The following is a 25362-nucleotide window of genomic DNA, read 5'->3' as shown; positions in this document are numbered from 1 at the left end:
GGGTGCACCTTCAAACACAAATATTGGGTGGCTGCTGGGGTAAGTAACCATACTTCACATCCCATAGCATTTTCCTCTATAGATCTCAGTGCATTGTCCGATAGAAGTATGCACATTCAGTAGATGGAAAGAGGCTGGGAGAAGGTGTGTTAAATAACTTTCCACCAAAGTTGCATGCAAGCCAACAGCAGAGCAAAAGATAGGAACTCGATTCCCCACCATGAACTGTTCATCTGACTGCAATACCTTTTCTGCAATCTTAAGGTATAATCCACTAAAGCCAGGCCTGTACGCCGTCAGAACATACAGTAATAGCTTATAATATTATGTGGACAAGTAATTTTTTTAGAATTCACTGACATTTGTCTTTATGATCTTTATGTTATGACCTTTTAATCATTACTCAATGCTTTCTATGATGTTCTATGGATGGATTTTTATTGTTTGTTACCAGCCTTATTAGCAATGGCAGGAACAACATGTTTAAACATCCATCCTTTTAAAATAGGCTGGTTTGGGCTCTCTCTCTCTAATCTTGTTTGGTATCTTACCAAACTAGGGGCTGCAAGAGATCAAGAGTAAAGAAATAAGTTTCATCTCAACAGTTTTGGTTGATATTACACAACCCAGTTCATACGATCTGCATTATAAGAGCCGATTTAAACAGCATGGTCTTTCAGATGACTATCCGACCTTCCATTGTAAGAAGGGCTGTACCATGCACAGTGGCATAGCTAGAGGGAGTGCAAAGCACTAAGTTTTGCAGGCAGCCTCACTGCAGCGTGCAGGCAGTCCCTTCCCCTCCCCTTCAGAGCCATTCAGGGTGATGAGAGCAAAATGGATGTGTACACTGGCTCCCTAAGGGACCCCTTGTCTAAGGGGGCAATCACTATTTTTAGACATTCCAAGGTTTGGGGAGTCGTGCAGAGGTATCCGCAGGCTCCCCACAAACCCCCTACCCGGGAGACAGGTGCTGCCACTGGAAAGTACAAAAAAACTCTTTCGTCCTTGGCAGCAGTGCAATCCTGGCAAGTGCATTGCTGTTATCGTTCTGCCCCTTAAGGACAGAGACAGGGCTTCCCTGCTGGGGCATCACAATGCCCAGTTTGGAAATCTACATTAGTTCCTATTTTTAGTAGTGCCAGTCTAGCATTTGCCATTTTACAACTCAGCACAGCAAAGAGGGACAGTCTCCAGATGACAAATGAAGGATTATATTTAAAACCTACATATGTAGAAAGGGAGTGCCAATGAACTAGGAGTAACAGTAGAAAATTTAAATACTAGACAGGCAAACACTGGGTAGTTTTCTTCACCCCAGCACACAAAACCTTAAGAACCAGATTTACCTCAACGCTAGCACTGTTTCTGTCTCCCTTTCATGCAGGAAAACATGCAAGTAATAAAATCTGCAAGCACCAAACACAAGGAAACACAAGACAAACTGAAAGCAGAAACAGAGGACAGAAAAATGAATGTCAGTCTGAAATGTCTCACCATTGAAAGGATGGCTTATGGAACGAGACAGGTGCAGACAAGACGAGACAGGCCAGAAGCTGGACGTAAAGAAATGTGATGGAATTGTGAAGCGGTTCACAAAGACAGGAGACAGAAGGGGGAAGAAGATTAGATATGGATATCCGTGCACACCTGAGTCCTCTGCCGGGGCTGCCACTGTTGTGGGAGACCTCGGCCTGCTTGGTTTGAAAGCACAAAGCTCATGCTGATTATCTGGCACACAACCAGTGCTCGCAACTCTCTGTCTGCCCCCCAGTGGACTGGATTTGGGAGATTTTGGATGTGGACTTTCTGATTCTTTCATCTTGGGAGTAGGAACCTCTGGCTGGGCTTCAGTCAACATTAATGTTTTGGAGTCTTTCAGGATCTCTGTGCAGGGGCTCACAAGGCTCCCTTTACCGGGTCCTAGAGGTGAGACAGGTGCTTGGCTTTCCACCTTGGAGGTCCGTCCATCATAAGGAGAGTTTTTCTTTTTACCAAAGCCAGCAGGTGACTGCGTAGACTCCAACTCTAGAAGTGCTTTTGATTTGGCCGTTGGTGAAAAAGAAGCCAGTGTTGGTCTATCAGGTAGTGATTTGGGGATATCAAGAATCAAGTTGGCCCGGTTAGAAGCTAACTTGCTGTGAAAAGATTTGGGTGACGAAGTGGCTTGTTGAAGGGCAGGTTTCACGAGACCATTTTCTTTCACAACTGGTTTGTTCTTTTCAGCATCCCCTGAAGGATTTGGCTGCATCTTCTCCAGTGTTTGTGAGCTAACATTCACCTCAGTTAAGGTTTCTGCAGAGTCACTATGGCATAGATTTTCTCCCACAGATACGCTGCGGGACATCTTGGCCATGAAGCTAGTGGTAGGGGTCATGTAGGACTTTGGTTTAGTAGCTTTGCTGTCTTTGACTTGCAGAGAGTTGGAGCCCTCCGTCTTCAACAGAGTTGCAGACAATGCCCGACAGTGACTGGTCCTGGAATCCTTCTCACCTACTAATAGTGTTTGAGGACGTTGTGTGACGGAAGGCATCACACCTGGAACCTTATCTGTGGAAATGGAAGATATAAATGCACAAAAAAAGTCTGGAGCTAATTGTGCAGATAAAATCAAAATAGCTCCAGTTTTAAAATATTACTGTTATTTCATCTCAGTTTCTGGTAGATTCATTATCCTGTAAATAATTTTAAGCATTTATCCATTATTGTATAACAACCCTCCAACAAACGTAATAGTCTAAATCAAGGGTGTCAAACATAAGGCCCGTGGGCCAAACACAACCCCCAGAAACTCTTTAAGTGGCCCTTGGACTTCCCCTGCTCTCAGCTGCTGAGCTGTGCTAAAATGTCACTGCTGAAAAAGCTCCCCACATGATAATTGGGCTCTCCCATATCTTGAAAATATGATCAAGATTTGCATATTTTCTCATCTATCATTTGCAGCTAATGAGTTCCTAAGTGAGAATAAAGTGCTTATCTCTTGTCATGACCTGCTTGATGACATAACTCACAGCCCTCAGCAGGCAGCATGAATGTTGTTCGGCCCACTGCATGAAATGAGTTTGATACCCCTGGTCTAAATGTTATTTCATGTATAGTTTTGGTCTTCTGCTCTGCGAGGTGGGATCACCATGCAAGAAGGTGTGCAAGCAATATCCTGTACCATCTAATATTTTCAGTAATATGTGTCAAATTGGACACACAAGACCATTCTGTAGGGGTTAGGCTATAACAGAAAGAGAGCTAATGTCTTCTACACATGCTTAAAATGAATGAGAACTATGAATTTGCACTGAGCTTCTACCAAAGATGTTCCTGGTGGATTATGTCCAATATCTCTCACAGCTTGAAGCAATGGCTGCTTTCCAGAGGAAGTGGATGAAGTCCACCTCTTGTTTCAATGAATGTCAGCAACTCATTTGCAGTTCAAGCATCCTTATGACACAGGTAATATATGTAGATAGGGAAATTTTGTTTCCAGGCAGACAAGTTATTTATTCTCATCTTTAAGGGTAGGAAAATTTTAATTTTGAGGTTCAGTACTTGCACATCTTCACTCTCAACACCAAGGCACTTCCTTACCATTATGAACAAGGTCATGAACCGAGTGGGATTTCCACATCACCATTGCCCCATCACTATCTGGGAAAGGCCCAACAGGTCTTCCAGGACCTCTGTTGATCTCTAAAGCAGGTTTTCGTTTTCTCTGTATATAGAGAGACCTAAAGGAATTCACATCATTTTGAAAACTGCCATTCTCCATGGTTGTGTTCTGGTGGCCGATTCCATTTTTCAGCAGGTCAGCAGAGACTTGCTTTGACAAGCCAGGAGCCGCAATGGGTTTCTGATCAAATATCAGATTTGATGAAGAACGTGACAACTGCCTGTTGAGACGAAAGTAGGACAAAATACTTAAAAATTTGCAAAATAAATTTCATCACAAAACAGTTTTAAGTAGATTCTTTTAAGGCTGCAAGACCACTAAGCCAGCTCAAGGCCAAAAAGCTGCAGTCCCACAACACACAAATGCACTTTTCCCTTGGATGCAATGGAATAGCGAGTAGGGAAAGAACAACTGACAATACACAAGACTGCAATATTTGACAGAAGGATTTAGTGTAAAGAGGAAGAAGGGGCAGGGCAGAAGGGTAGGTTCCAGCAAGGAAAGACAAGCTGCTATGTTATGTCAGGGTAAGATCCTTTCTGCTCAGACATGTTATCAGATTAGAACCCATTCGTTCTTCCAATTAAGAATCTACACAGAGACCCTGCACAATAAAAATCAACCTCATTTTCCACCTGAAATCCAGTGATTTTAACAGTGACCTAAGCAACTGCTACCCTGCACATCCCTGATCGTGTCTGATCTTGGAAGCTAAGCAGGGTCAGGCCTGGTTAGTACTTGGATGGGAGACCGCCTGGGAATACCGGGTGCTGTAGGCTTATACCATAGTCTTTCGAGACTGAAGGTTGCCAACCAACCAAGGTTTTGATAGAGGAAGAACACCCAGATAACAAGAAAAACCAGTGCCTCAGTAAATCTTAACAATCATAGAAGATTTTTTTCTCCCAATATTCAAGATTATAACCTGCCCCCGTTTGTTAAAAGGGGAAAAATATATTTTTCATAACATTTTTTTTTAAGAAATAAAATTCTCATGCAGTGTTTGGATCCCAGTCAGCAGAAGGAGTAATTCGCTAACTGTAAGGAAACTAGAAATACAGCTGATCAGTAAATGAAACTGAATAGTATGTTTTTTTTTCACTGTCCAAGTCGAATGAAATGCAAAAATTAAAGTGCATAAATAGTGAAGAGTAAATCAGATGACAACAGTAATTCCTCAAAATGGTATGCAAAAATGGTTTTGTCTGTACGGCTGTGAAATATGTTGGAAGACTGAAGAAATAAAAGCAATGACAACCACCTTAAACACGGGGCACCCTGGGCTTCTCATGTTGCCCTGGTGAAATGGAGACAGTCTGTGTACAGAAGGTGATTTATCTTAAAGAACGTCAGCCTCTTTTGCTAGGGTGCAACAGGATCAGAAAGCTTAAAATGTGAGGCCACAGCAATGCTATGGTATCAAGCATTAAATGACAACTCTACCTGAGAGCTGAAGACTGGGACAGAAAGCGAGACGAAATACTGTTTTCTGTTCTCTCCAGAATCCTACATGATCCAGCTAGGAATTAAAAGGAGGAAATATGCACCAGTCAGGCAACAAGACACACAGACCACTGATAAATGCCATTTTCAGAAAAGAAATTAACTTTAGGCTTTTTTGTTCACAGTGAAGAAAGTAGATTTTCCTAAAAAGTGCAGGTTGAGCCTAGTTATCCGTGGAATTTTTATCCACGGATCTGGCTCAACTCGGGTCCCCTGGACCAGTGTTCAGCCGGATTTGGCCCAACCTGAAGCTTCTGGAGGTCGTAGAAGGCCACTTCCAGATTTTGGCCAAAAACCAGAAGTGCTCTTTTAGGACCCCTGGAGGCCATTCTGAGGCCCATAAAGGCTGCACGTGGCCTCCATGGGACTCAGAAGGGCTCTGGTTGTGTTCTGAACCCCAGTGGGCCAGAAAACAGCGGATTTCATTACCCACGGTTTTCAGTATCCGGGAACGGATCCTACGCAGATACAGAGGCACCCCCTGTACAACCATTTCCTAGCCATTCTAATCCTATACATGCTCCCCCTAAAGCAGGGGTGCCCAAACCCAGGCCCTGGGGCCACTTGCGGCCCTTGAGGACTCCCAAACCGGCCCTCAGGGAGCCCCCAGTCTCCAATGAGCCTCTGGCCCTCCAGAGACTTGCTGGAGTCTGCATTGGCCTGGTGCAACTGCTCTCAGCCAACTGTTCAACCTCTCACGTGAGCTGTGGGATGAGGGTTCCCTCCACTGCTTGCTGTTTCACATCTGTGATGCAGCAGCTGCAGCAAAGGTAAGGCTGGGCTTGCTTTGAGCAAGGCCTTTTATAGGCCTTAAGCTATTGCAAGACTGTCATTCATTCATATAAGTTCCATCTCTAATATATTCATTTATGTAAATTTATTCAAATTTGAAATGTAAATTAATTCTTTTTTCCCAGCCCCCGACACAGTGTCAGAGAGATGATGTGGCCCTCCTGCCAAAAAGTTTGAACACCCCTGCTCTAAAGCAAGCCCACTATGTATGTTTTCAAATAAACATACACAGAGCTGCAATCTTATTAAGTATTTCATGTCCACAAACTTATTGTAGGCCTTATGAGCATTAACGCTAATGAAAAAATCAGACTCTCTTTTACTCCTCAAGTAAGGAAACACCAGAGAAAAATTACGATGATCCAATGCAACTGTTTTTTCCTATGCTTAGAGGTTTAGAATACCCAAAAAAGTCCTTCGTGTTAAGGGTTTTTACTTCCATTTCTGTAATGACCCTCACCTACCAACTCTGTGGATTATTAAACAATAGTGAAACATCCTAAGCCACACCACATATCACATGAAATCCCCCTGGTGTGTAGAGTACTGGTATCTTTCTATATCCAAATATGACTATCAACTTAGAAAGAACCACCAAACACATTCCCTAGGTTTATGAATGGCTTCAGAATGTTGCCCCTCTCTCCACTAGAACATGTTCTCTCCACTACATGTTCATCATAGTTTTTGCAGTCTCCACTTCTACCACTGGGGGACACTACATTTCTAGTTAATTCCTAACACAAACTATGCATGCTTCAAGAGAGCAATGCATTTCCCCAGAACAGCAGACGAATAAAAATGGCATTTTGACAAGCCAATTACAATTATTTCATTCTTTGCTACTACTGGAATAATGAAATGAATGAGAAGTGAAGCAGACAGGAATAACCACTGCAGTCTAGTGGTACATTTGCTCCTGCAGATGTCAAGTGAAAGCTGTAACTGAGGGCAGCTCTGCTGGTGCAAGATTTCTAGAAAAGGCATTATGAAATATCACAAGACAAACAGTTATCATTCATTTTACAAATGTACCCTTTTCACCATTACTGGCCAGAGTCTCAAAATGCTGCTTAAGGAACTTCTCCTGATCTGGTGTCCTGGGGACATCTCCTTCCAAGAGTCCAGCACCTACATCCTCCTCATCTTCTTCTCCCACTTGTTCATCCAAGTCTGAGGTACCATCCACACTGAGAGGTTCCGTGCTTTCAGAATCTGAAGTGGAAAATGTTACATATGAAAATACAACTTGTACCATAGATATCAACTTAATATATTTTTGTTCTATACAAACTCTGACAATGTCCGTCTAACAACAAGCCTAGGAGACTGAATCTCCTTAAAGCTGAATCTGAAACTATTATTAGTTGGCAACCTTCAGTCTCGAAAGACTATGGTATCGCGCTCTGAATGGTGGTTCTGGAACAGCGTCTAATGTGGCTGAAAAGGCCAATTCGGGAGCGACAATCCCTTCCACACTGGGAGCAAGTGCAGTCTGTTCCTGGTCTGTCTCCCTGGCTATGGGCCTTCCTTCTTTGCCTCTTTGCCTCAGACCGTTGGCCAAGTGTCTCTTCAAACTGGGAAAGGCCATGCTGCACAGTCTGCCTCCAAGCGGGCCGCTCAGAGGCCAGGGTTTCCCACCTGTTGAGGTCCACTCCTAAGGCCTTCAGATCTCTCTTGCAGATGTCCTTGTATTGCAGCTGTGGTCTACCTGTAGGGCGCTTTCCCTGCATGTGTTCTCCATAGAGGAGATCCTTTGGGATCCGGCCATCATCCATTCTCACGACATGATTGAGCCAACGCAGGTCATGCATATGGTAGGGCTGCAATATGGTAGGGCTGCAACTTTCAAATGATTAATCTTTTCAGTTAAGTATACATGGGCCTTTTTATCCATGAATTTGCCTCACTATGGATGCCAAACCCCCCAGGTTGTCCCACGGCAGACCTCTCCGATGTGACCAGAACCTTGTTCTAGTTCCATCTTGGAGGTTTTCTGAGCCTAGAAGAGGCTGTACACTACTGTGTGTGGCTTCTCTGAGGCTCAGGACAGCTCTGGCTGCATTTGGAGCTCAGGTGAGTTCCAAAACACACAGATTTCGTTATCCGTGGTTTTTGGTATCTGCATAGGGTCCAGGAACAGAACCCCTGCGGATTAACAGGCTCCACCCGTACTGCAAAAAACTGCATATGACAGACCCCATCTTAGATGAGGCATTCCATCTCCACTCTCACACAGGAGGGCACGCCACTTCTGCAGCAAGATGTACACGTCTAAAACCAAAGTATACTTCCTTCAAAATTATTGTTTAATCATGTGCCAATTTATGTCAATTTGATTAATTAAAATTAATTTTGATTAATCATCTATCAAGTGATAGCTCTTGTAATAGTAATGATAGTAATGATGCATGGTTATTACAGAAAGCAACCTTAATTCAATTTAGTAATTGCTTTATCACTGTTAGCCACAAAGCTACGCTGCTAGGACAGAATATAAAATGTCTAAGGGCGCAATCCTAACTGTGCCCTAGGCTGGTGCAACTTCCTAGGGGGGGGAGGTGGGGGGAGGGTGGGCATGTGGGTAGGGAGCAGGGGGTGGGGCTGGGACCGGGCTGTTATGCCGGATCCCAACCCCGTTCCCTGAGCAGCGCGGAGAGGCTTGAAGCAGCTCCGTTCTCCTCTGACTTGCGCCACCTCCTGAAGTGGCGCAAGTCCAAGGAGACCCATTGAAGCCATGGTGGCTTACCCGGGAGTAAGGGGAAGAATTTCCCTTTGCCTCTGGCTGAGCCACTTCTGGCCCCAGTCTTGCACTGGATACAGCGCAGGTCTCCTAGCCTGCCTGTTCCAGTGCAAGATAGGATTGTGCTGTAAAATAAATAAAACAAATCAAAGAAATGTTATGGGAGAAAGAATGGGAAGAAACACAAGGCTTTCGCTTGCAGCAGTGAGCACAAACAAGTTGTAACATGCAGTTCAGGCCTGGGACAGCTGGCTTCCCCAGTGGCGATCAGGTCAAGTCTGGGAGTACCACGTAGAAGAGATTGTATCATGGGAGGCTGGTACTATCACAGTAGGTACAAGCAACGATCAACTTAAGACAGCTATTTTCAGTCTTTTTCATCTCATGGCACACTGACAAGGCACTAAAATTGTCAAGGCACACCAACCGTTGTTTGACAATTGAAAAGGCACACCATGCTGCTGGTGGGGGGGGGCTCACATCCCTCAACGGCCCTCCCCCAAACTCTTGTGGCACACCTGTGGACTACTTGTGGCACACCAATGCACTGTGGCCCACTGGTTCAAAATTGCTGGCATAAGGATTGGCAAAGCTGAGAAATGTCTGGCACAGGAATGAGTACACTGATAACGCAGCAAGCTACTACAGTTGTGGGAAACAACCAGCTTCTGTAAAACATTCCAAGCATATTTCAAGTGTGGTGCAGAACCTTCCATCTGTGATGGTTTTTGGTGGCCAAGCTTAAATTGGCCTATATTGATTCTTGTTTAGTTTTATGTTTTTCATTTCACCTTCCTGGATATATTAACATAGAGTTAAAACCTTCAACTGGAGTGAACTTCAAGTCTAAAACCAACATATAATCTGAATTTCTCACCTTCGTTTGGACTTGATAGCCTGCTGCTACTGTAATCCACCGAGCAGGCACTGTCAGGACTGTGTTTATCCTGGCATCCATTGCTGTTGTAGCCTCTACCTAGCTTCCCATGGGGGAGTGCTTTTACCTGGAACTCACTGCAAGAGAGGGGAAGAACAAAGGATGAGAAAAAGTTGCCTTTCTTTTGTTTACTTCCATTGCACTCAAAGACCTCACTTGTGCTGACACCCCTTTGAGCATAGCAAAAGGAGGAGATGTTTAAGCCTAACTGTTTCACCATTTTTGCAAAGTGATTTTGCACTTCACAGAGCTTGGACAGTGACATCTGGACTGTTTCTTCTACTTTCTGTGTTGTCAATATTCAAATACTAGTTCTCAGCCCACCAGGCAAATGTTGCTATGCTATGTTTTTCCAACACTGCAGGAGAATGTTCAAGTTGGCTGAAAAAAAATTTTTGTATCTCTCTCACAGGCTTCTACACAGCCTTCAAGGCCTAAGCTGCTGCCCTTAAAGATAATTAAGCCAATAAGTGGAAAAACCAATTTATAAGTGGTAATTTGAGAGACTTGGTACAACATCATGATAAAAGCCATCCCTATGCCATGATAAAAGCTTTCCTATGCCATCCCTCAAACTGTATCAGAATGTGGTTCACTTAGTGTAGCCAATGGTCTCCCTTTGACCTCATGGATGAAAATGAAGAAATATTTGTGTTCTTCCATCGGAAACCCAGTCACTATATTTGAATTCAAGCATGAAAGCTGCAGTTGTTGAGTATACCATTAACGGAATTGTACAAGGACTAACTATGATAGCTTGCAAGTCCTGTTGCTACTGTGATGTTCATGCTTCGATTTCTTACACTGTCCAGAAATGCCCCCTCCCACCTTCCAACTGCTTCAAGAGATTACAGTCTGCTCTTTTCAAGTATTAGAACTATAATATTAAATACATAAAGCAGCAGTTGCTGGGTGTGTGTGTGTGTGTAGAAACAGGACCACTGGTTTAGTCTGCAAAACTCTGGAAAGTAACAGCTCACACAGACATATCTAGCACTCACAGACATAACATCATTTATAGGGGAAGGAAGAAAATAAAACAGTTACAGTGACACTTTGTTCAAAGAAGGAACAAGAGGAAATGGATAGTTAAGCCATGTAAGGAAAAGACAGATGGAAGGAGATGGGGAAGAAAGGAGCCTGAGGTCTCCTCTGTTTCTTCAGTATATGATTCCTCCAAGACATCCTACTGAAATCTCGAAAGATCCACTGTTCGATTGCTTCTAGAATAGTTTAAAGCACTTCTTTTTTACATTTCATCCTGAACAAGGGTGAAAGCACAAGATAAGGAATAGGAAGGGAAATCTCTATGACATTCATCCAAGGAGAAAACTGGTGACAGTTTATTTGGATAACTTGCTCACAAGCAAAGATTAATCTAATGGGTCTAAGTTCATCACACTGCTAGAAATTACAGCATCTGTAAACTTCAGCATGGGGCTCTTAGTTACCTCTGACGCTGATTGGTTGAATTACCAAACCACCTGAACTAAGGAGAAAAACACAACCTAAGTGGCTCAAATTAAGATCCAGAAAAGAATTTATTTTTGACCTGCTGGTGTCTGTAGGATGAGTCTCATCTTGTTCTGGATAAATTACAGATTCTTCACTCTCTGAAGGTTCCATTTCCTGGGGGAAAATCCCACCTTCACAAGACACAAGTCGAATAACCTGGGGCCGAACGCAAGGTTGGGTCTCCTGATGAGTTGTGGGGCCTCCGACCTGATACAAAAATGCAAAACTGAGGTTAGTTCCTTTTGTTCCTGCAGAGCAATGCAGTGCTCTATTGCAGTGTTTCTCAAACAGTGGGTCGGGACCCACTAGGTGGGTTGCCAGCCAGTTTCAGGTGGGTCCCCATTCATTTCAATATTTCATTTTTAATATATTAGACTAGATGCTACCATGGTATGTGACAGTATTTGCGGAAATGTTATAGATGTGTACTTTTAACAAGCTACAATGTATATTCTTTTAACAATGATAGTCAATGGGACTTACTCCTGGGTACATGTGGGTAGGATTGCAGCCTAGGATTGTTAAAAATTTTCCTGCTTGATGATGTCACTTCCACTCATGACATCACTTCTGCTGGGTTCCGACAGATTCTCATTCTAAAAAAAGTGGGTCCCGGTACTAAAAGTGTGAGAAACACTCCTCTATGGGAAAAGCTGTAGCATGTGATTTAGGAAAAGCAAGAGCCAATCCTGATTCTCCTACCTGACAGATAACAGGTGTGACAGAATGTTACTATACACAGAGAATAAAGAGAAGCAAACAAGCAGAATCTCTTTTCGTTTACTCATGCTTTCATCCAAAAGGATATAATTCTGGTGTGATGGTTCAGTGATGATCCTCTAAAACCCAAGCAGATATAGTCCTTCTCCCAATAACGCACTACTTTAATAGTCATGAGTTATCACAGCATTTCTCAAACTGTGCATTGGAGCCCACTAGATGGATCATGATCCAGTTTCAGGTGGGTTGTGTAACACCCAGCTCAGCCACTGTTAAAAATACAGGGCTGGAAAAACAGGGTACAGAGCTGCTGGGTAGAGTGTGCTCCCAGTGGGAAAGAAGCATGGTGCTCTGCCCTGAATGGGTGAGAAGATGGTATGCTGGACAGGGGGGAGGGCTCTGTGGTTGGAGAAGGATCCAAGTCTGCATTGGATCCTACTTTGACTTCTGAGCTGGAATGCTTAAATTCTGAGCTACACAAATTAAAAGCAGAAGTGCTCTGTGTAATGGAATCTTTGGCTAATTGCAGCTTAGGTTTGAAGTCTGAATTGATGGTGTCACTTCTGACCATGACATCACTTCCAGGTTTATGACACCACTTCCAGGGGGTCCCAACTGTCATTCTAAGAAGTGGGTTCTAGTGCTAAAAAGTTTGAGAACCACTGCGTTATCTTATTCCATCATCTCCACTAGCCAGAATTCAATGAAGCCACAACTTCATTGGAGAACTCCATCCCTTCCATTGGTATTTTTTTTTTCCTTTGAGAAGAGCAGTTCTTACATTATTGACATGTGGAGGAACATCGATGCGCTCTTCCTGGTCATCCCCATTGCTGGCCTGGGACATGGAGTCTCGGCTGGCAGACCGGGAGACGGAGAAAGATTCCAGTTGGCGTAAATCAAGCATGGATTTAACTGTCATCTCTATGCTGCTGGTTGGTTGGGACCAGCGTCCACGCTGCCGAGGTGCCTTGCTCATAGCAGTCTCTGAACACTGGATCATTGCAATTTCTTTTGCCTAAGGAAGCATATTTAAAATAAAAGCTAAAAAGATACTTCAACACATTTACTTAGAAATCAAAAGCCTCAAACTCTTCACAGCAAAAAAAGCAGATGATAGAACTGGGTTAGAGGAATATAAGTCTCTGGTTTTGCAAAAAGCATAACCAGAAGAACTTACCTAACATGTTACCCACCAAAATTTGGGGATGAGAAAGGACACAACATTTCATTAATATGTTTCTGTTATCAATGGAGTGCACTATCATTACCTCCACATTTAGTCATATCTTTAGTTGTAGACAGTTGCACTCTCCTGTGCCAATTTGTAAGCTTTGGGAAAGCCTTGTTTTTGGAAGAATGGACAACTACAACTTGAATGGTCGACAGCATCTCCACATTTTTTTCCAAGAACAATGACATAGGAACCCTTGGTGCTTTTAGGGCAAGTAGTTATAGATTAGATCAGCAAGTTCCCAGCTAACTTGGAGAGGTTTTGCAATGCCTAAAATCAGCCTTAGGGTCAAATTATTTAAACACTTGCAGCTTTTACAAATTTTAAAGAGCTTCAAGATTCCCATGGTATGGGACTATAGTCAAGAGAGACTGATGCTTCAATCTCTCATGCATCTTGAGACAGGCTGCCCCCATGAATATTTATCCACTAGCTGTCTAGCATCCCAATCGCATCCCAATCCTTACAGAATTGCCCGTGCTGCAGTATAGCAGCGCTGCCGCTGTCATGACCACTATATCCAGTGCAGTCACTGAGGCAGCTGGAGGTCTCCTTAAGGTAAGGGACCCCCAGCCTGCCCAATGGGGCTCCTCAGATTTGGACCAGCTCAATCGCTGGTTTAAAACCTAGTAGCCCCATGTAGGGCTTTCAGGCCCAGAACGGGGGACAGGATCTGGCAGCAGTCTTTGCCACCATCCCTGCCCTCCTCCCTGGCCCAAAACACTATCCTTTCTGCCCTCCCCTGCCCAATTTCACTCCACCTCACCTCCTCCACTGCCACTCCCAGGTGGCAGGCTCACAGTCAGTAACTCCCAGGGCCTCTCTGACCTACATGGAGGCCCAGTGCACACCCATGCTGGCCTCCACACCAACACCTCCCTATTTTTGGCTACCATAAAGTGCTTTTTGGCACTTTTGTGATACAGTTTCCATGGCAGCACGTGCATGACTGGCACTGCCAAGGAGCAGGAGCAAGCCATTGGTTGTAAAACCTCTTTTTTTAAGAAACATATTGAAAGCTCACCCTTCTCATTTCCCACTGGGACAAGCTCCTTGAAAGAGAAAGTTCTGAATCTAGGAAAGAAAACAAAATAGATGAGTAGATACTTCACTCAAACATTTAGTTTTGCTTTTCTTCCCTTTCCCCCAGAAAACTCTTACAGCACAGGCACATCAAATCAATACACAATCTCAGATTACAATAGGAGACATCTTAACAGATTCTGTTTTAAAAGCTCAGTGAATGTGCATTTGTTTGGCTTTTACTGAAACATACAAACACACAGATGCATTTCTCTTTTTTAGAATGCATATTAAGTTTTAATCCGCTTAGAATTATTTTTGGAATTCCCTAATGGAACCTATAGTGAAATAAAAACATAAGAAGAGCCCGGCTAGATCCGGCCAAAGGCCCATCTAGTCCAACTTCCTGTATCTCACAGTGACCCACCAAATGCCCCAGGGAGCACACAAGACAACAGACAACCTGTGGCCTGGTGCCCTCCCCTGTATCTGGCAATCAGAGGCAGCCTGACTCTAAAACCAAGAGCTTGCACATACCTACTAGTAACCCATAATGAACTTCTCCTCCAGAAATTTTTCCAATCCCCTCTTAAAGGCATCCAGGCAAGATGCCATAACTACTTCTTGTGGCAAAGAGTTCCACAAACTAATTACACGTTGGGTAAAGAAATATTTTCTTCTGTCTGTCCTAACTCTCTCAGCTTTCATAGATGTTTGCTGGTTCTGGTGTTATGTGGGAGGGAAAAGAGCGTCTCTCTATCCATCCCCTAGTGACATCTCAACTGAACAAACACCTGTGTTGGTTTATACTAACGTTTATTCACCACTCTTCTGGCACTTAAGTGGTCCTCAAAATGGCTTACAAAAAAATAACACATAGTATAATATGCTCAACACTGTAACAGACACCAACATTTAAAACCACTAGCTCTGTGGTCAGCTGGTTGCAAGTGCATACATTCAGTCTGACAGTCTAATGTAGGCATTCTCATTTTTCTTGAATCCTCAGGTCTGGTTCTCAAAGTAATTTTTCTCCCCTTTTCTCACTGTATGAACTAGTCCCACATCATGACCATTTGGAGACATATTCCATAAGAACTAACAATACACGGGTACACCTTCCAGAAATTGTTAAAATCATGGTACTCCATATGCTGGCATGATTGTAGAAAATTACAAAGTGTTCCCAAGTCCACAGTGCTTTCACCATTTGGTTCCAGGTCCCACGGAGAAAATGTGATGAAGTAAATTGCTATGCGAACCAATCATAAATCTCCCTATCAGTGTTCACCTTCTGTAATATAAACCGCCTCTTCCCTTATACCTGAATCCCTTTCCGTGTTGCAGTTGGTTTGTATTTGCAAAGACTGCAGTCCGTGCAACTCATCATCATCATTCCCTTCATCTTCACCATCTTTATCGCTGTCTGAGGAGAGCACTGGCGCAGATGAGAGGACAGAGACCGACTCATGCCTAGAAGGAATGAATTTAATTAAAAAGCATGAAGCAGAAATGATGAATGCCAAGATTCTCCATCCAAACCAAATTTTATTCAATATGTTTTATACCCACATAAAAAAACAGTTTGGGACAGCTTATAGACAATAATTATAGCAGCAAAGAAAGCCAACAGAAAATTAAAACAGCAACGGATAAAATCAAGATGCTAAAATTCACACTCTATAGCAGTGGCCAATGAAACAGAAGTAAACAGATGTTTTAAAAGTCATTTTTTAACTGACACCACGAATTTCAAAGCGTGGACACCAAGTTCATGGACTAGAGAGAACAGTCCAGAGATGGAGGCGCCACAAATTAGAAGGCCCAACATCCAGTAATCGCTTAACTTCTACAACTGGGGTACCTGAGAAAGGACATCTCTCCAGATGATCTCAAAGAATAAGCACTTTGTATACACAACCATTACTCCACAATTGGACCTCAGCAAATTTAAATTGCCAAGGAGGTACAAGAAGTGGATGACAAGTTATTCTGACCTCCTGAAAACCCAGCAATTCAGCTTAAGTACTAACGGTCCAGAGACATAGCAATAATACATTAAACAGACAAAAGACACACACCATAACTAATCCATAGATGGTTCATCTTTTCAATCAAAGCAACATCTCCCCCCCCCCAAATAATTGGGGCAACAACCACGGCAAATTAAGAACTTTTAAGTTACAAAGGCTTCAACGAGAGAGTTACGCACATACTTAATTCTCTCCCACTAATAAACAATGAGATTTAAAAGTGTTTAAAGTTGGTTAAATGGTACCCTTAGCTTGGATAGTTCCTCTCACCCATTTTTCTTTACTAAATTTTATAACTGCTATAGACATACTATTAGTTTTGCTGCTACATAAAGAGGCAATTGGCCCTTAGGTGGGAGAAAAAAAGATCAATAGTATTATTAGAAAATAACCTAATTACATTTTGCAACATAAAACCATCTACAGAACCTTGGCACCATAATTCTATACTACCCTGCATGTCAGTCCTGAGACACAACAGAAAGAGAGTGCTTAACATACCTGGGATGGATCCTTAATCAAAATGGATAAGACAGAAATTCCTGGCATGAGCCCCAAGCATAAGCTTTCACCAGCAAAAGACACATTTTTCCTTTTCAGCCAAAACAAGAAGAACTGAACTATCCGTCAAGACTGGCTAGATTCAAGTCGTAAGTCATATTCAAATTCATCAGCATCACACCTGTTTCATGGTCTTACATAAGAAAGCCAAGCATACTATTAGCAACTTTTATGGAGTGCTTCGGGTAGGCATCTAGCACAAGGCATTATTCAGGAGACAAAAATAACCTGATCTACCAAATACGGGATAGTCTGGCTGGGGAACAACACTCCCTGCAATGTGCAAATTACCAGCGATACAAAAATAGGGGCAAAGGAGCAGTGATGTTTTTAGTATTTGTTACTTTATACAGCAGGAGAATTCTGATTTTTCAAATTAACAGCCCCTTAAAACACATTACTCGATAAGCATCTCATTATCCTCCTGCTTGGGGTACTAGATGGTAGTCTAGATGGTGGTCTAGATGGTGTGGATTTACTGTGGGTGGCTAGTGAATTAAGAAGCCTGTCTTTAAGCAAAGAGCAGGCTCTGATGGCTTTTTGATTCCTTGCAACTTCATGGGAATGAGATCCAGACTGTCTGACCTGAGTAGGACTGCTGCTATATTTAAGTCAGAAAGAGCATCAGGATAAAAAGCGTACAGGAATTAACATAAGAACATAAGAACAGCCCCACTGGATCAGGCCATAGGCCCATCTAGTCCAGCTTCCTGTGTCTCACAGCAGCCCACCAAATGCCCCAGGGAGCACACCAGATAACAATTGACCTCATCCTGGTGCCCTCCCTTGCATCTGGCATTCTGACATAACCCATTTCTAAAATCAGGAGGTTCCGCATACACATCATGGCTTGTAACCCATAATGGATTTTTCCTCCAGAAACTTGTCCAATCCCCTTTTAAAGGCGTCTAGGCTAGACGCCAGCACCACATCCTGTGGCAAGGAGTTCCACAGACTGACCACACGCTGAGTAAAGAAATATTTTCTTTTGTCTGTCCTAACCCGCCCAACACTCAATTTTAGTGGATGTCCCCTGGTTCTGGTATTATGTGAGAGTATAAAGAGCATCTCCCTATCCACTCTGTCCATCCCCTGCATAATTTTGTATGTCTCAATCATGTCCCCCCTCAGCGTCTCTTTTCTAGGCTGAAGAGGCCCAAATGCCGTAGCCTTTCCTCATAAGGAAGGTGCCCCAGCCCCGTAATCATCTTAGTCTCTCTCTTTTGCACCTTTTCCATTTCCACTATGTCTTTTTTGAGATGCGGCGACCAGAACTGGACACAATACTCCAGGTGTGGCCTTACCATAGATTTGTACAACGGCATTATAATATTAGCCGTTTTGTTCTCAATACCCTTCCTAATGATCCCAAGAATAGAATTGGCCTTCTTCACTGCTGCCGCACATTGGGTCGACACTTTCATCGACCTGTCCACCACCACCCCAAGATCTCTCTCCTCAGAACACAGATCTCCTCCTCACAGACAGCTCGGAACCCATCAGCCTATATCTAAAGTTTTGATTTTTTGCCCCAATGTGCATGACTTTACACTTACTCACATTGAAGCGCATCTGCCATTTTGCTGCCCATTCTGCCAGTCTGGAGAGATCTTTCTGGAGCTCCTCACAATCACTTCTGGTCTTCACCACTCGGAAAAGTTTGGTGTCGTCTGCAAACTTAGCCACTTCACTGCTCAACCCTGTCTCCAGGTCATTTATGAAGAGGTTGAAAAGCACCGGTCCCAGGACAGATCCTTGGGGCACACCGCTTTTCACCTCTCTCCATTGTGAAAATTGCCCATTGACACCCACTCTCTGCTTCCTGGCCTCCAACCAGTTCTCAATCCAGGAGAGGACCTGTCCTCTAATTCCCTGACTGTGGAGTTTTTTCAGTAGCCTTTGGTGAGGGACCGTGTCAAACGCCTTCTGAAAGTCCAGATATATAATGTCCACGGGTTCTCCCGCATCCACATGCCTGTTGACATTTTCAAAGAATTCTATAAGGTTCGTGAGGCAAGACTTACCCTTACAGAAGCCATGCTGACTCTCCCTCAGCAAGGCCTGTTCGTCTATGTGTTTTGAGATCCTATCTTTGATGAGGCATTCCACCATCTTACCCGGTATGGATGTTAGGCTGACCGGCCTATAGTTTCCCGGGTCCCCCCTCTTTCCCTTTTTAAAGATAGGCGTGACATTTGCTATCCTCCAATCTTCTGACACCGTGGCCGTTTTGAGGAACAAGTTGCATACCTTAGTCAAGAGATCTGCAACTTCATTCTTCAATTCCTTAATAACTCTTGGGTGGATGCCATCTGGGCCCGGTGACCTACTGATCTTTAATTTATCAATTAGGTCTGAAACATCTTCTCTTTTAACCTCTATCTGACTTAACTCCTCGGTTAGGAGGGGCCGTTCGGGCAGCAGTATCTGCCCAAGGTCTTCTGCCGTGAAGACAGATGCAAAGAACTCATTTAATTTCTCTGCCATCTCTAAGTCGCCTTTTATCTCCCCTTTCCCTCCCTCACCATCCAGAGGGCCAACCGCTTCTCTGGCGGGTTTCCTGCTTCTAATATATTTGAAGAAGCTTTTATTATTCCCCTTAATGTTGCTGGCCATGCGTTCCTCATAGTCTCGCTTGACCTCCCGTATCACCTTCTTACATTTCTTTTGCCAAAGTTTATGTTCCTTTTTATTCTCCTCATTAGGGCAAGACTTCCATTTACGGAAGGAAGCTTCCTTGCCCTTCACAGCCTCTCTAACTTGGCTGGTTAGCCATGCGGGCACGCTCCTGGATTTAGTGGAACCCTTCTTTCTTTGCGGTATACACCTCTGCTGGGCCTCTATTACTGTTGTTTTAAGCAGCCTCCATGCACTCTGGAGAGACTGGACTCTTTTCACCCTCCCTTTCAACCTCCTTCTAACCAGCCTCCTCATTTGAGGGAAGTCCGCCCGTCGGAAGTCAAGGGTTTTTGTTAGAGATTTGCCTGGTATTCTTCCCCCAACGTGCATGTCAAAACGGATCGCAGCATGATCACTGTTCCCCAATGGCTCAGTAACATTTACATCTCTAACCAGGTCCTGTGTACTGCACAATATTAAATCCAGAGTCACCTGCCCTCTGGTGGGCTCCGTGACTAGCTGCTCTAAGCCACAGTCATTTTGCACATCAAGAAATCCAGTTTCCTTATCGTGACCAGAACACAAATTGACCCAGTCAATATGAGGATAATTGAAGTCCCCCATGATTACAACCCTGTCCCTCCTTGTCACTTCCCTGATCTGTTTCCTCATTTCAAGGTCCCCATCCGATTTCTGGTCTGGAATTCAAAGAAAAGTATGAGAATGACTTCCTCCCTTTGTACAAATTGACTGACTGAGGGTGGAATATCATGTTAGGAGGTAAAAACTGGATTCCTGAAACACTTTTTGTTTCGTAATGTGAATGTGTGAGGATGCATTGCAAGGAAGAATGAGCAGACATCAGAAGAATCCATGCCTGCCAATTTTCTTCTGCAATCACTGCCCCACATGCCATTAAAAACCAAAAATCCCAACTGCCAGGCACGGAGACTGAAAGTAAATTTAGTTGGGGGAAAAAAAAAAAAGACAGCCTGGTGGATGCGGGTCATCAGCAAGAAAAAAATGGTAGGCACACGAAGGGTTAATTGTGCTTCCTCCCATCCAGTGCTCCCCCATCTCAGAATGCAATGCTTGTTCATGTCTTATCTCAGCAAGTGTAGATTTAGGGGGCACATATTTGCCAGAGTAATATGCAGTTCTGTTCTGACGTATGAAGCTCAAATTCAAAGCAGTAAAAAAATGGGGTTTCAGAATGCTTCAAGGACACCAAAACTGACTGCTCACCATGAAGTAGTGTGGCAAACCTCTACCTGCCCAGTGATAGATGAAGTAAGACAGAGCATGCCCCTAAGAGAGATTGGAGGAGCCTGTTCAGCTATATCTTAGTCCAGTTCAAGACTCTGATGTTCAGTTCTTTCAGTACTGAGTAAAGAGCAGGCTGATGACTCATATAGGTTAGCAAGGTGGAGATCTGGGCTGTCTGTAGTGAATGGCATTTCTATGCTAATTGCTTTGAGTTCCACCTTCTTCAAGGACCCAGAGCAGCCTCTGTCAACAGACAGCAAGGCTTGCAAGTAACAGAGTGCTTGCAGTAAGCAACACCATCTAATTTAATTCAGGAATGACTGACTCTAAGGGATGACACAGCAACAAAGAGAGCCTCCTAGTTGTACAAGTTTGCATCTGAAAAGAAAAGACAAATAGCAGGCCTTGCCTGGGAGACCATGGCTGTAGTTTTCTGCCCCACATGCATTGATGGTAATATATTTTCACAGTTGCTGGTTTGTAAGCGTTCCAGTGGCATAGCTAGAGGAGGTGCAAAGCACTAAGTTTTGCAGGTGCCTGACTGTGGCGTGCAAGCGGCGTGCAAGCGGCAGGGGGAGCAAAACATTCCATTTTGCTTACCCCGCCCGAAATGGCTCAGAGGGGGAGGGGTCGCTTGTACAGCACCTTCAGACACCTGCAAAACTTATTGCTTTGCACTCCTTCTAGCTATGCCACTGGTGTGTCCCACATATGTGCATAGCTGAAGACTTTCCATTTCTATTTGTATCACTGAATAAGAAAAAACTATATCACAAGGAATAACTTGTTTTCTTTAGTGTTGTGAATTTTAATTGAACTTCTTTAAAAAAGAAAAACATGAATATTTAAAATAATTCAACTTAAAGAAAGCAACGAGACACATTACCACTGTGATTATCTGCCTTTTAAGGGCAGCATTGCTTATGCAATGCCCTGTGCAACTGAAACAAGTATTGTTTTTCCGACTTCTAAAATAATTTGAGGTGACAATTTCCTGAAGCCCTTTCTCTAAAATGTTAGTATGGTGAAAGTAACATCCTTACAATTCTCCCCAAAGGAATAAAATAAAATTAAAAAATCAGTATAACGCTAGACAAACAGGGCAGTGAAACAGTCACTCATTCTTCATTGTACCATTTAGCAGAACTTTCACTTCCTTCTTTCCACATAGGAAAGACCCTGTTTTTTCTAGAAAAAATTCGTGCCTTGCCAGACATCTGATAGGAAGCCACCACTGAAGTGAAAACCCAATAGAACAAAAGGGCTTTCACAGAATACAAGTACAGATTATCTACCTCAGTGATTCTCACACATTTAGCACTGGGACCCACTTTTTAGAATGAGAATCTGTCAGGACCCACCGGAAGTGATGTCATGACTGGAAGTGACATCATCAAGCAGGATAATTTTTTTAACAATCCTAGGCTGTAATCCTACCCACACTTACCCAGGAGTCCCATTGACTATTATTGTTACATGAATAGTAGCTTGTTAAAAGTACAGGTCTGTAACATTTCCCCAACTGTAGTCAAATACCGTGGTAGCATCAAGTCTAATATATTAAAAATAAAATATTAAAATGAATGGGGACCCAAGTGAAATTGGCTCGCGACCCACCTAGTGGGTCCTGACCCACAGTTTGAGAAAACCAGATCTACCTGGAAGTCAAAAAGTGCACTTCCATCTAAAATCACCAGGAAAAAAAGAACTGAAAACTACAGCTTGATCATAGTTGATAAAAGAACAAAACGTAATTAATTTCTAACAGATGAGCTTTAACCCTCTGAGTGTTTTGCCCACCGAGATAACCTTACGCTTAATCTTTCTTTCAGGAAAAGCATGGGTTTTACAAAAATAAATGAAGTAGGAAGAAAGAGGAAAATCAAGACAGAAGAATCTATTAAAACTGTTGTACAAAATTTGGCCTGAAAATCCTGAGTGCTGCATAATGAACTTTGTATATTTGCCTCCCATTCAAGTCAAAACAGCACAAGATATTAAAAATCCAGCATAAAAATTACATGAGCAAAATCTGAACCCTGAATAAAGCATATGCTCAAGAAAAGTTAAAATATATTAGTGAATTCTTTTGCAAAATGTGATCAGAGGACAAGATCCAGAAGATTCCTTAGCAGAACATTCCAGCACAGTGGCCCGGTTCAAATGTCATGATCTTCCAAAATAATGCTTTGGAGACTTGGGATCATGCTGTGGGCTTGCACACTCTCATTCCTTGCCCTTGCATGCAGGGTCAGCTTCTTGATTCACTCTAACCATAATTTGCTATGATATTTGAATCAGCAAACTGATCAGTGCTATCTAGCCATCATTTACAAAGTCAGTCCACTGCAAACCATGGTTTCAAATCATAGCAGTTTGGAGCCAACCTGCTACCCATCATCTGTCAAGACAGACATCATGACAAACTATAGTTGAAAAAAATTAGGAAGTACAGGCAAGTTCAGGTTAGGATACAAGAGCCATGAGAGGAAAGAGAACATGCAACCAGTGGCTCATTCCTGAGCTGCCCAAACCATGATTTGGAAGACTAATTTCCATCATATCAGTTGCATCAGAACATGTCATTTCAGAGCTAAAATCTCAAGTCCCCCAAATCAACACTCTCCATTTCCATGACTTTCCAAATGATCTTACTTTGCTCATTCACCTTGTGATGCTCTCAGAATACATAACCACTAAAAGCACTAGCCGTCTTCCAAATATACATTACATTCAGCACCTGGTTTCTTACATCATTGAAACAATGAACTAGAAAGGTAACCTAAAAAGTTTTATACAGAAGAACAGTTAAATGTTTCTATGCATCTTTTGCCAAGGCCACATAGGGGCCAACATCCTCATAAACATTAAGCTGCAATTCAGAAACTCGTAGCCATATTCAACCTCCCAGGAATGCATATCCATAAAAATAAGAGAGAGAGAGAGAGAGAGAGAGAGAGAGAGAGAGAGAGAGAGAGAGAGAGAGACTTACACAAGGTCCCCAGCTTTTTAGCTCCACGAATCAGTACTGCAAAAGTGGTCTACATCCTTCTAAACTCCGGCTAGCAGTGTTCTCAGATCTCTGTTCACATCTCACAACTAGGCCCTGTGCCTTTTAAAGCCGGCCAGAACGGAAAAGTCTCCAGCTTAAGCAAAAAGGTCACCAAACTTGTTTTCCAACAAACCGCTGGGCTGGGCACGTCACAGAGCCAACTCTACAAGCAGAGCATGTGATGAACGAGCCTTACAATATTGACTGAAACTGGGAGTGTCAGATCCAGGCCGAGTCTCAAAAAAGGCAAAGCTTTGCAGCTGCTGGAATGAATGGTGAGGAGTCGGCTATAAAAAGAACACTGCTGCACAGCTCCAGGATTTTTGGCTTGAAAAGTCTTCTCCATGGCTAAATTCCACCGCATAGCAGGAGTGGATATTAAGGGTGCACCACCAGGGCTTCATTTCAGCAATGACTCAGCAGGAGTTAAACCTAGAACCTTGCAACACCAATGCTCTTTGTAGCATCGCCTTCAAGGACTGACTTCCATTGTCCTGCAATAATACCTAGTAGCACCATTCATATGTGACCCTTCCCATTCCCTTCAGTTGTCTAATGAGGCCCTGCTGTGTGTCCCTTCTGGTCAGAAAGAGAGATTTGCTATGACATGACATGGTGTAGAGTCTTGTCAATGGTGACACTTCTGGCCCAATTGCAACTGAGCTGGGCAGCAGCAGAACAGATGTTCCAGTATCGCAGATTTCCATAAAAGGTGCTGTGGCCATGTGCTAAGTAGCATGCTGCTGGGACACTGGCAAGAAGGCCGGGACCTTCTGCCCATGCCAGCAGATCCCCAGCTGCCTGCCGAGGAAGGTAAGGGAGGAGAGGGATACAGAGAGGGAGTGGAGGAGGGTGGAACAGGGCAGGAACAGGAAGGAACAGAGGCAGGAAGGCAGTAGGGGGGTGGATCTAGCAAAAATGGTGTATGCAGGATCCTATCCCCTTTTTCTGCAGCCTCCCTGCCCCCTTTCTTTTCTTGGACTTGTGCTAGCAGGTCTGAGGAGACCCACTGCAGTGTGAGAGGCTTATGCAGAGATAAGGAGATTTAAATCCCCTTTCCCTGTTGAAGCCTCCTGATCTGCCCCTCCCCCCCCCATGCTAGATACAGCACACCCATTTTTGGCATGGCTGCACCAGTGTGGGAGAAAGGATAGGACTGGGCTGCTGTTCAGTGGAATGGTTTCCCCAATGAAACCTGTCAAGAAACCTCTTTGGAAGGGCATTTTATAAATATAGGTCAGTCCTCAGCATCTGTAGGGGTTCCATTAGATCTATATTCCATGAGATCTATTTTCAGTGCTGCACCTCCTATATTACAAAGACAAATGAAGACTAATCTGATGCAAATCTCTTAAAGCACAGATGAAGAATATTAATCACATTACTAGCATCTGCCAAGGACAAGAAGCAAGGTAAAATATACTTGAGTGTGCAGCTAGTAAATCCCTCATTACTGCAAACTGTCAAAGCAGTAGCAGCCCCTCCTCCTACCTGATGAGCCCAGCTGCTTTTCCTGGTTGAGCTTTTTCCACTTGCTTCCCTCTCTGTTTCATATCAGCCAGTCGCTGCCGCATGTTGATGGTCATCTCAGAACTCAAACGCCAGATAAAAATACAGCTGGAAGAAGGAAATGTGTCTTATCATCTTGCTTTAGACCGAAACTTCTGCTTTGCTTTCCAGCAGAAGAATGGCTTTCCACA

General features: G+C 43.4%; 1 protein-coding gene across 1 annotated transcript in view; it reads right to left on the bottom strand.

Annotated features, from left to right (window-relative positions):
• The window catches only part of MAPKBP1 (mitogen-activated protein kinase binding protein 1), a 127754-nt gene that overhangs the window by 3738 nt on the left and 98654 nt on the right, over positions 1 to 25362 (bottom strand). Inside the window, exons 20-29 of the mRNA XM_066630881.1 lie at positions 25154 to 25279; positions 15456 to 15604; positions 14133 to 14182; positions 12656 to 12892; positions 11192 to 11361; positions 9580 to 9716; positions 6995 to 7174; positions 5108 to 5183; positions 3583 to 3884; positions 1498 to 2550 (exon numbers count right to left, since the gene is read on the bottom strand). Coding sequence (XP_066486978.1) covers positions 1498 to 2550; positions 3583 to 3884; positions 5108 to 5183; positions 6995 to 7174; positions 9580 to 9716; positions 11192 to 11361; positions 12656 to 12892; positions 14133 to 14182; positions 15456 to 15604; positions 25154 to 25279 — 2480 coding nt within the window. The remainder of the gene's footprint in view (positions 1 to 1497; positions 2551 to 3582; positions 3885 to 5107; positions 5184 to 6994; positions 7175 to 9579; positions 9717 to 11191; positions 11362 to 12655; positions 12893 to 14132; positions 14183 to 15455; positions 15605 to 25153; positions 25280 to 25362) is intronic.

The sequence above is a fragment of the Tiliqua scincoides genome, chromosome 1 (genome assembly GCF_035046505.1).
Source record: "Tiliqua scincoides isolate rTilSci1 chromosome 1, rTilSci1.hap2, whole genome shotgun sequence".
Taxonomy (NCBI): Eukaryota; Metazoa; Chordata; class Lepidosauria; order Squamata; family Scincidae; genus Tiliqua; species Tiliqua scincoides.
Note: the sequence above shows the minus strand (reverse complement) of the source record. Positions and strands in the feature narration are given on the sequence as shown.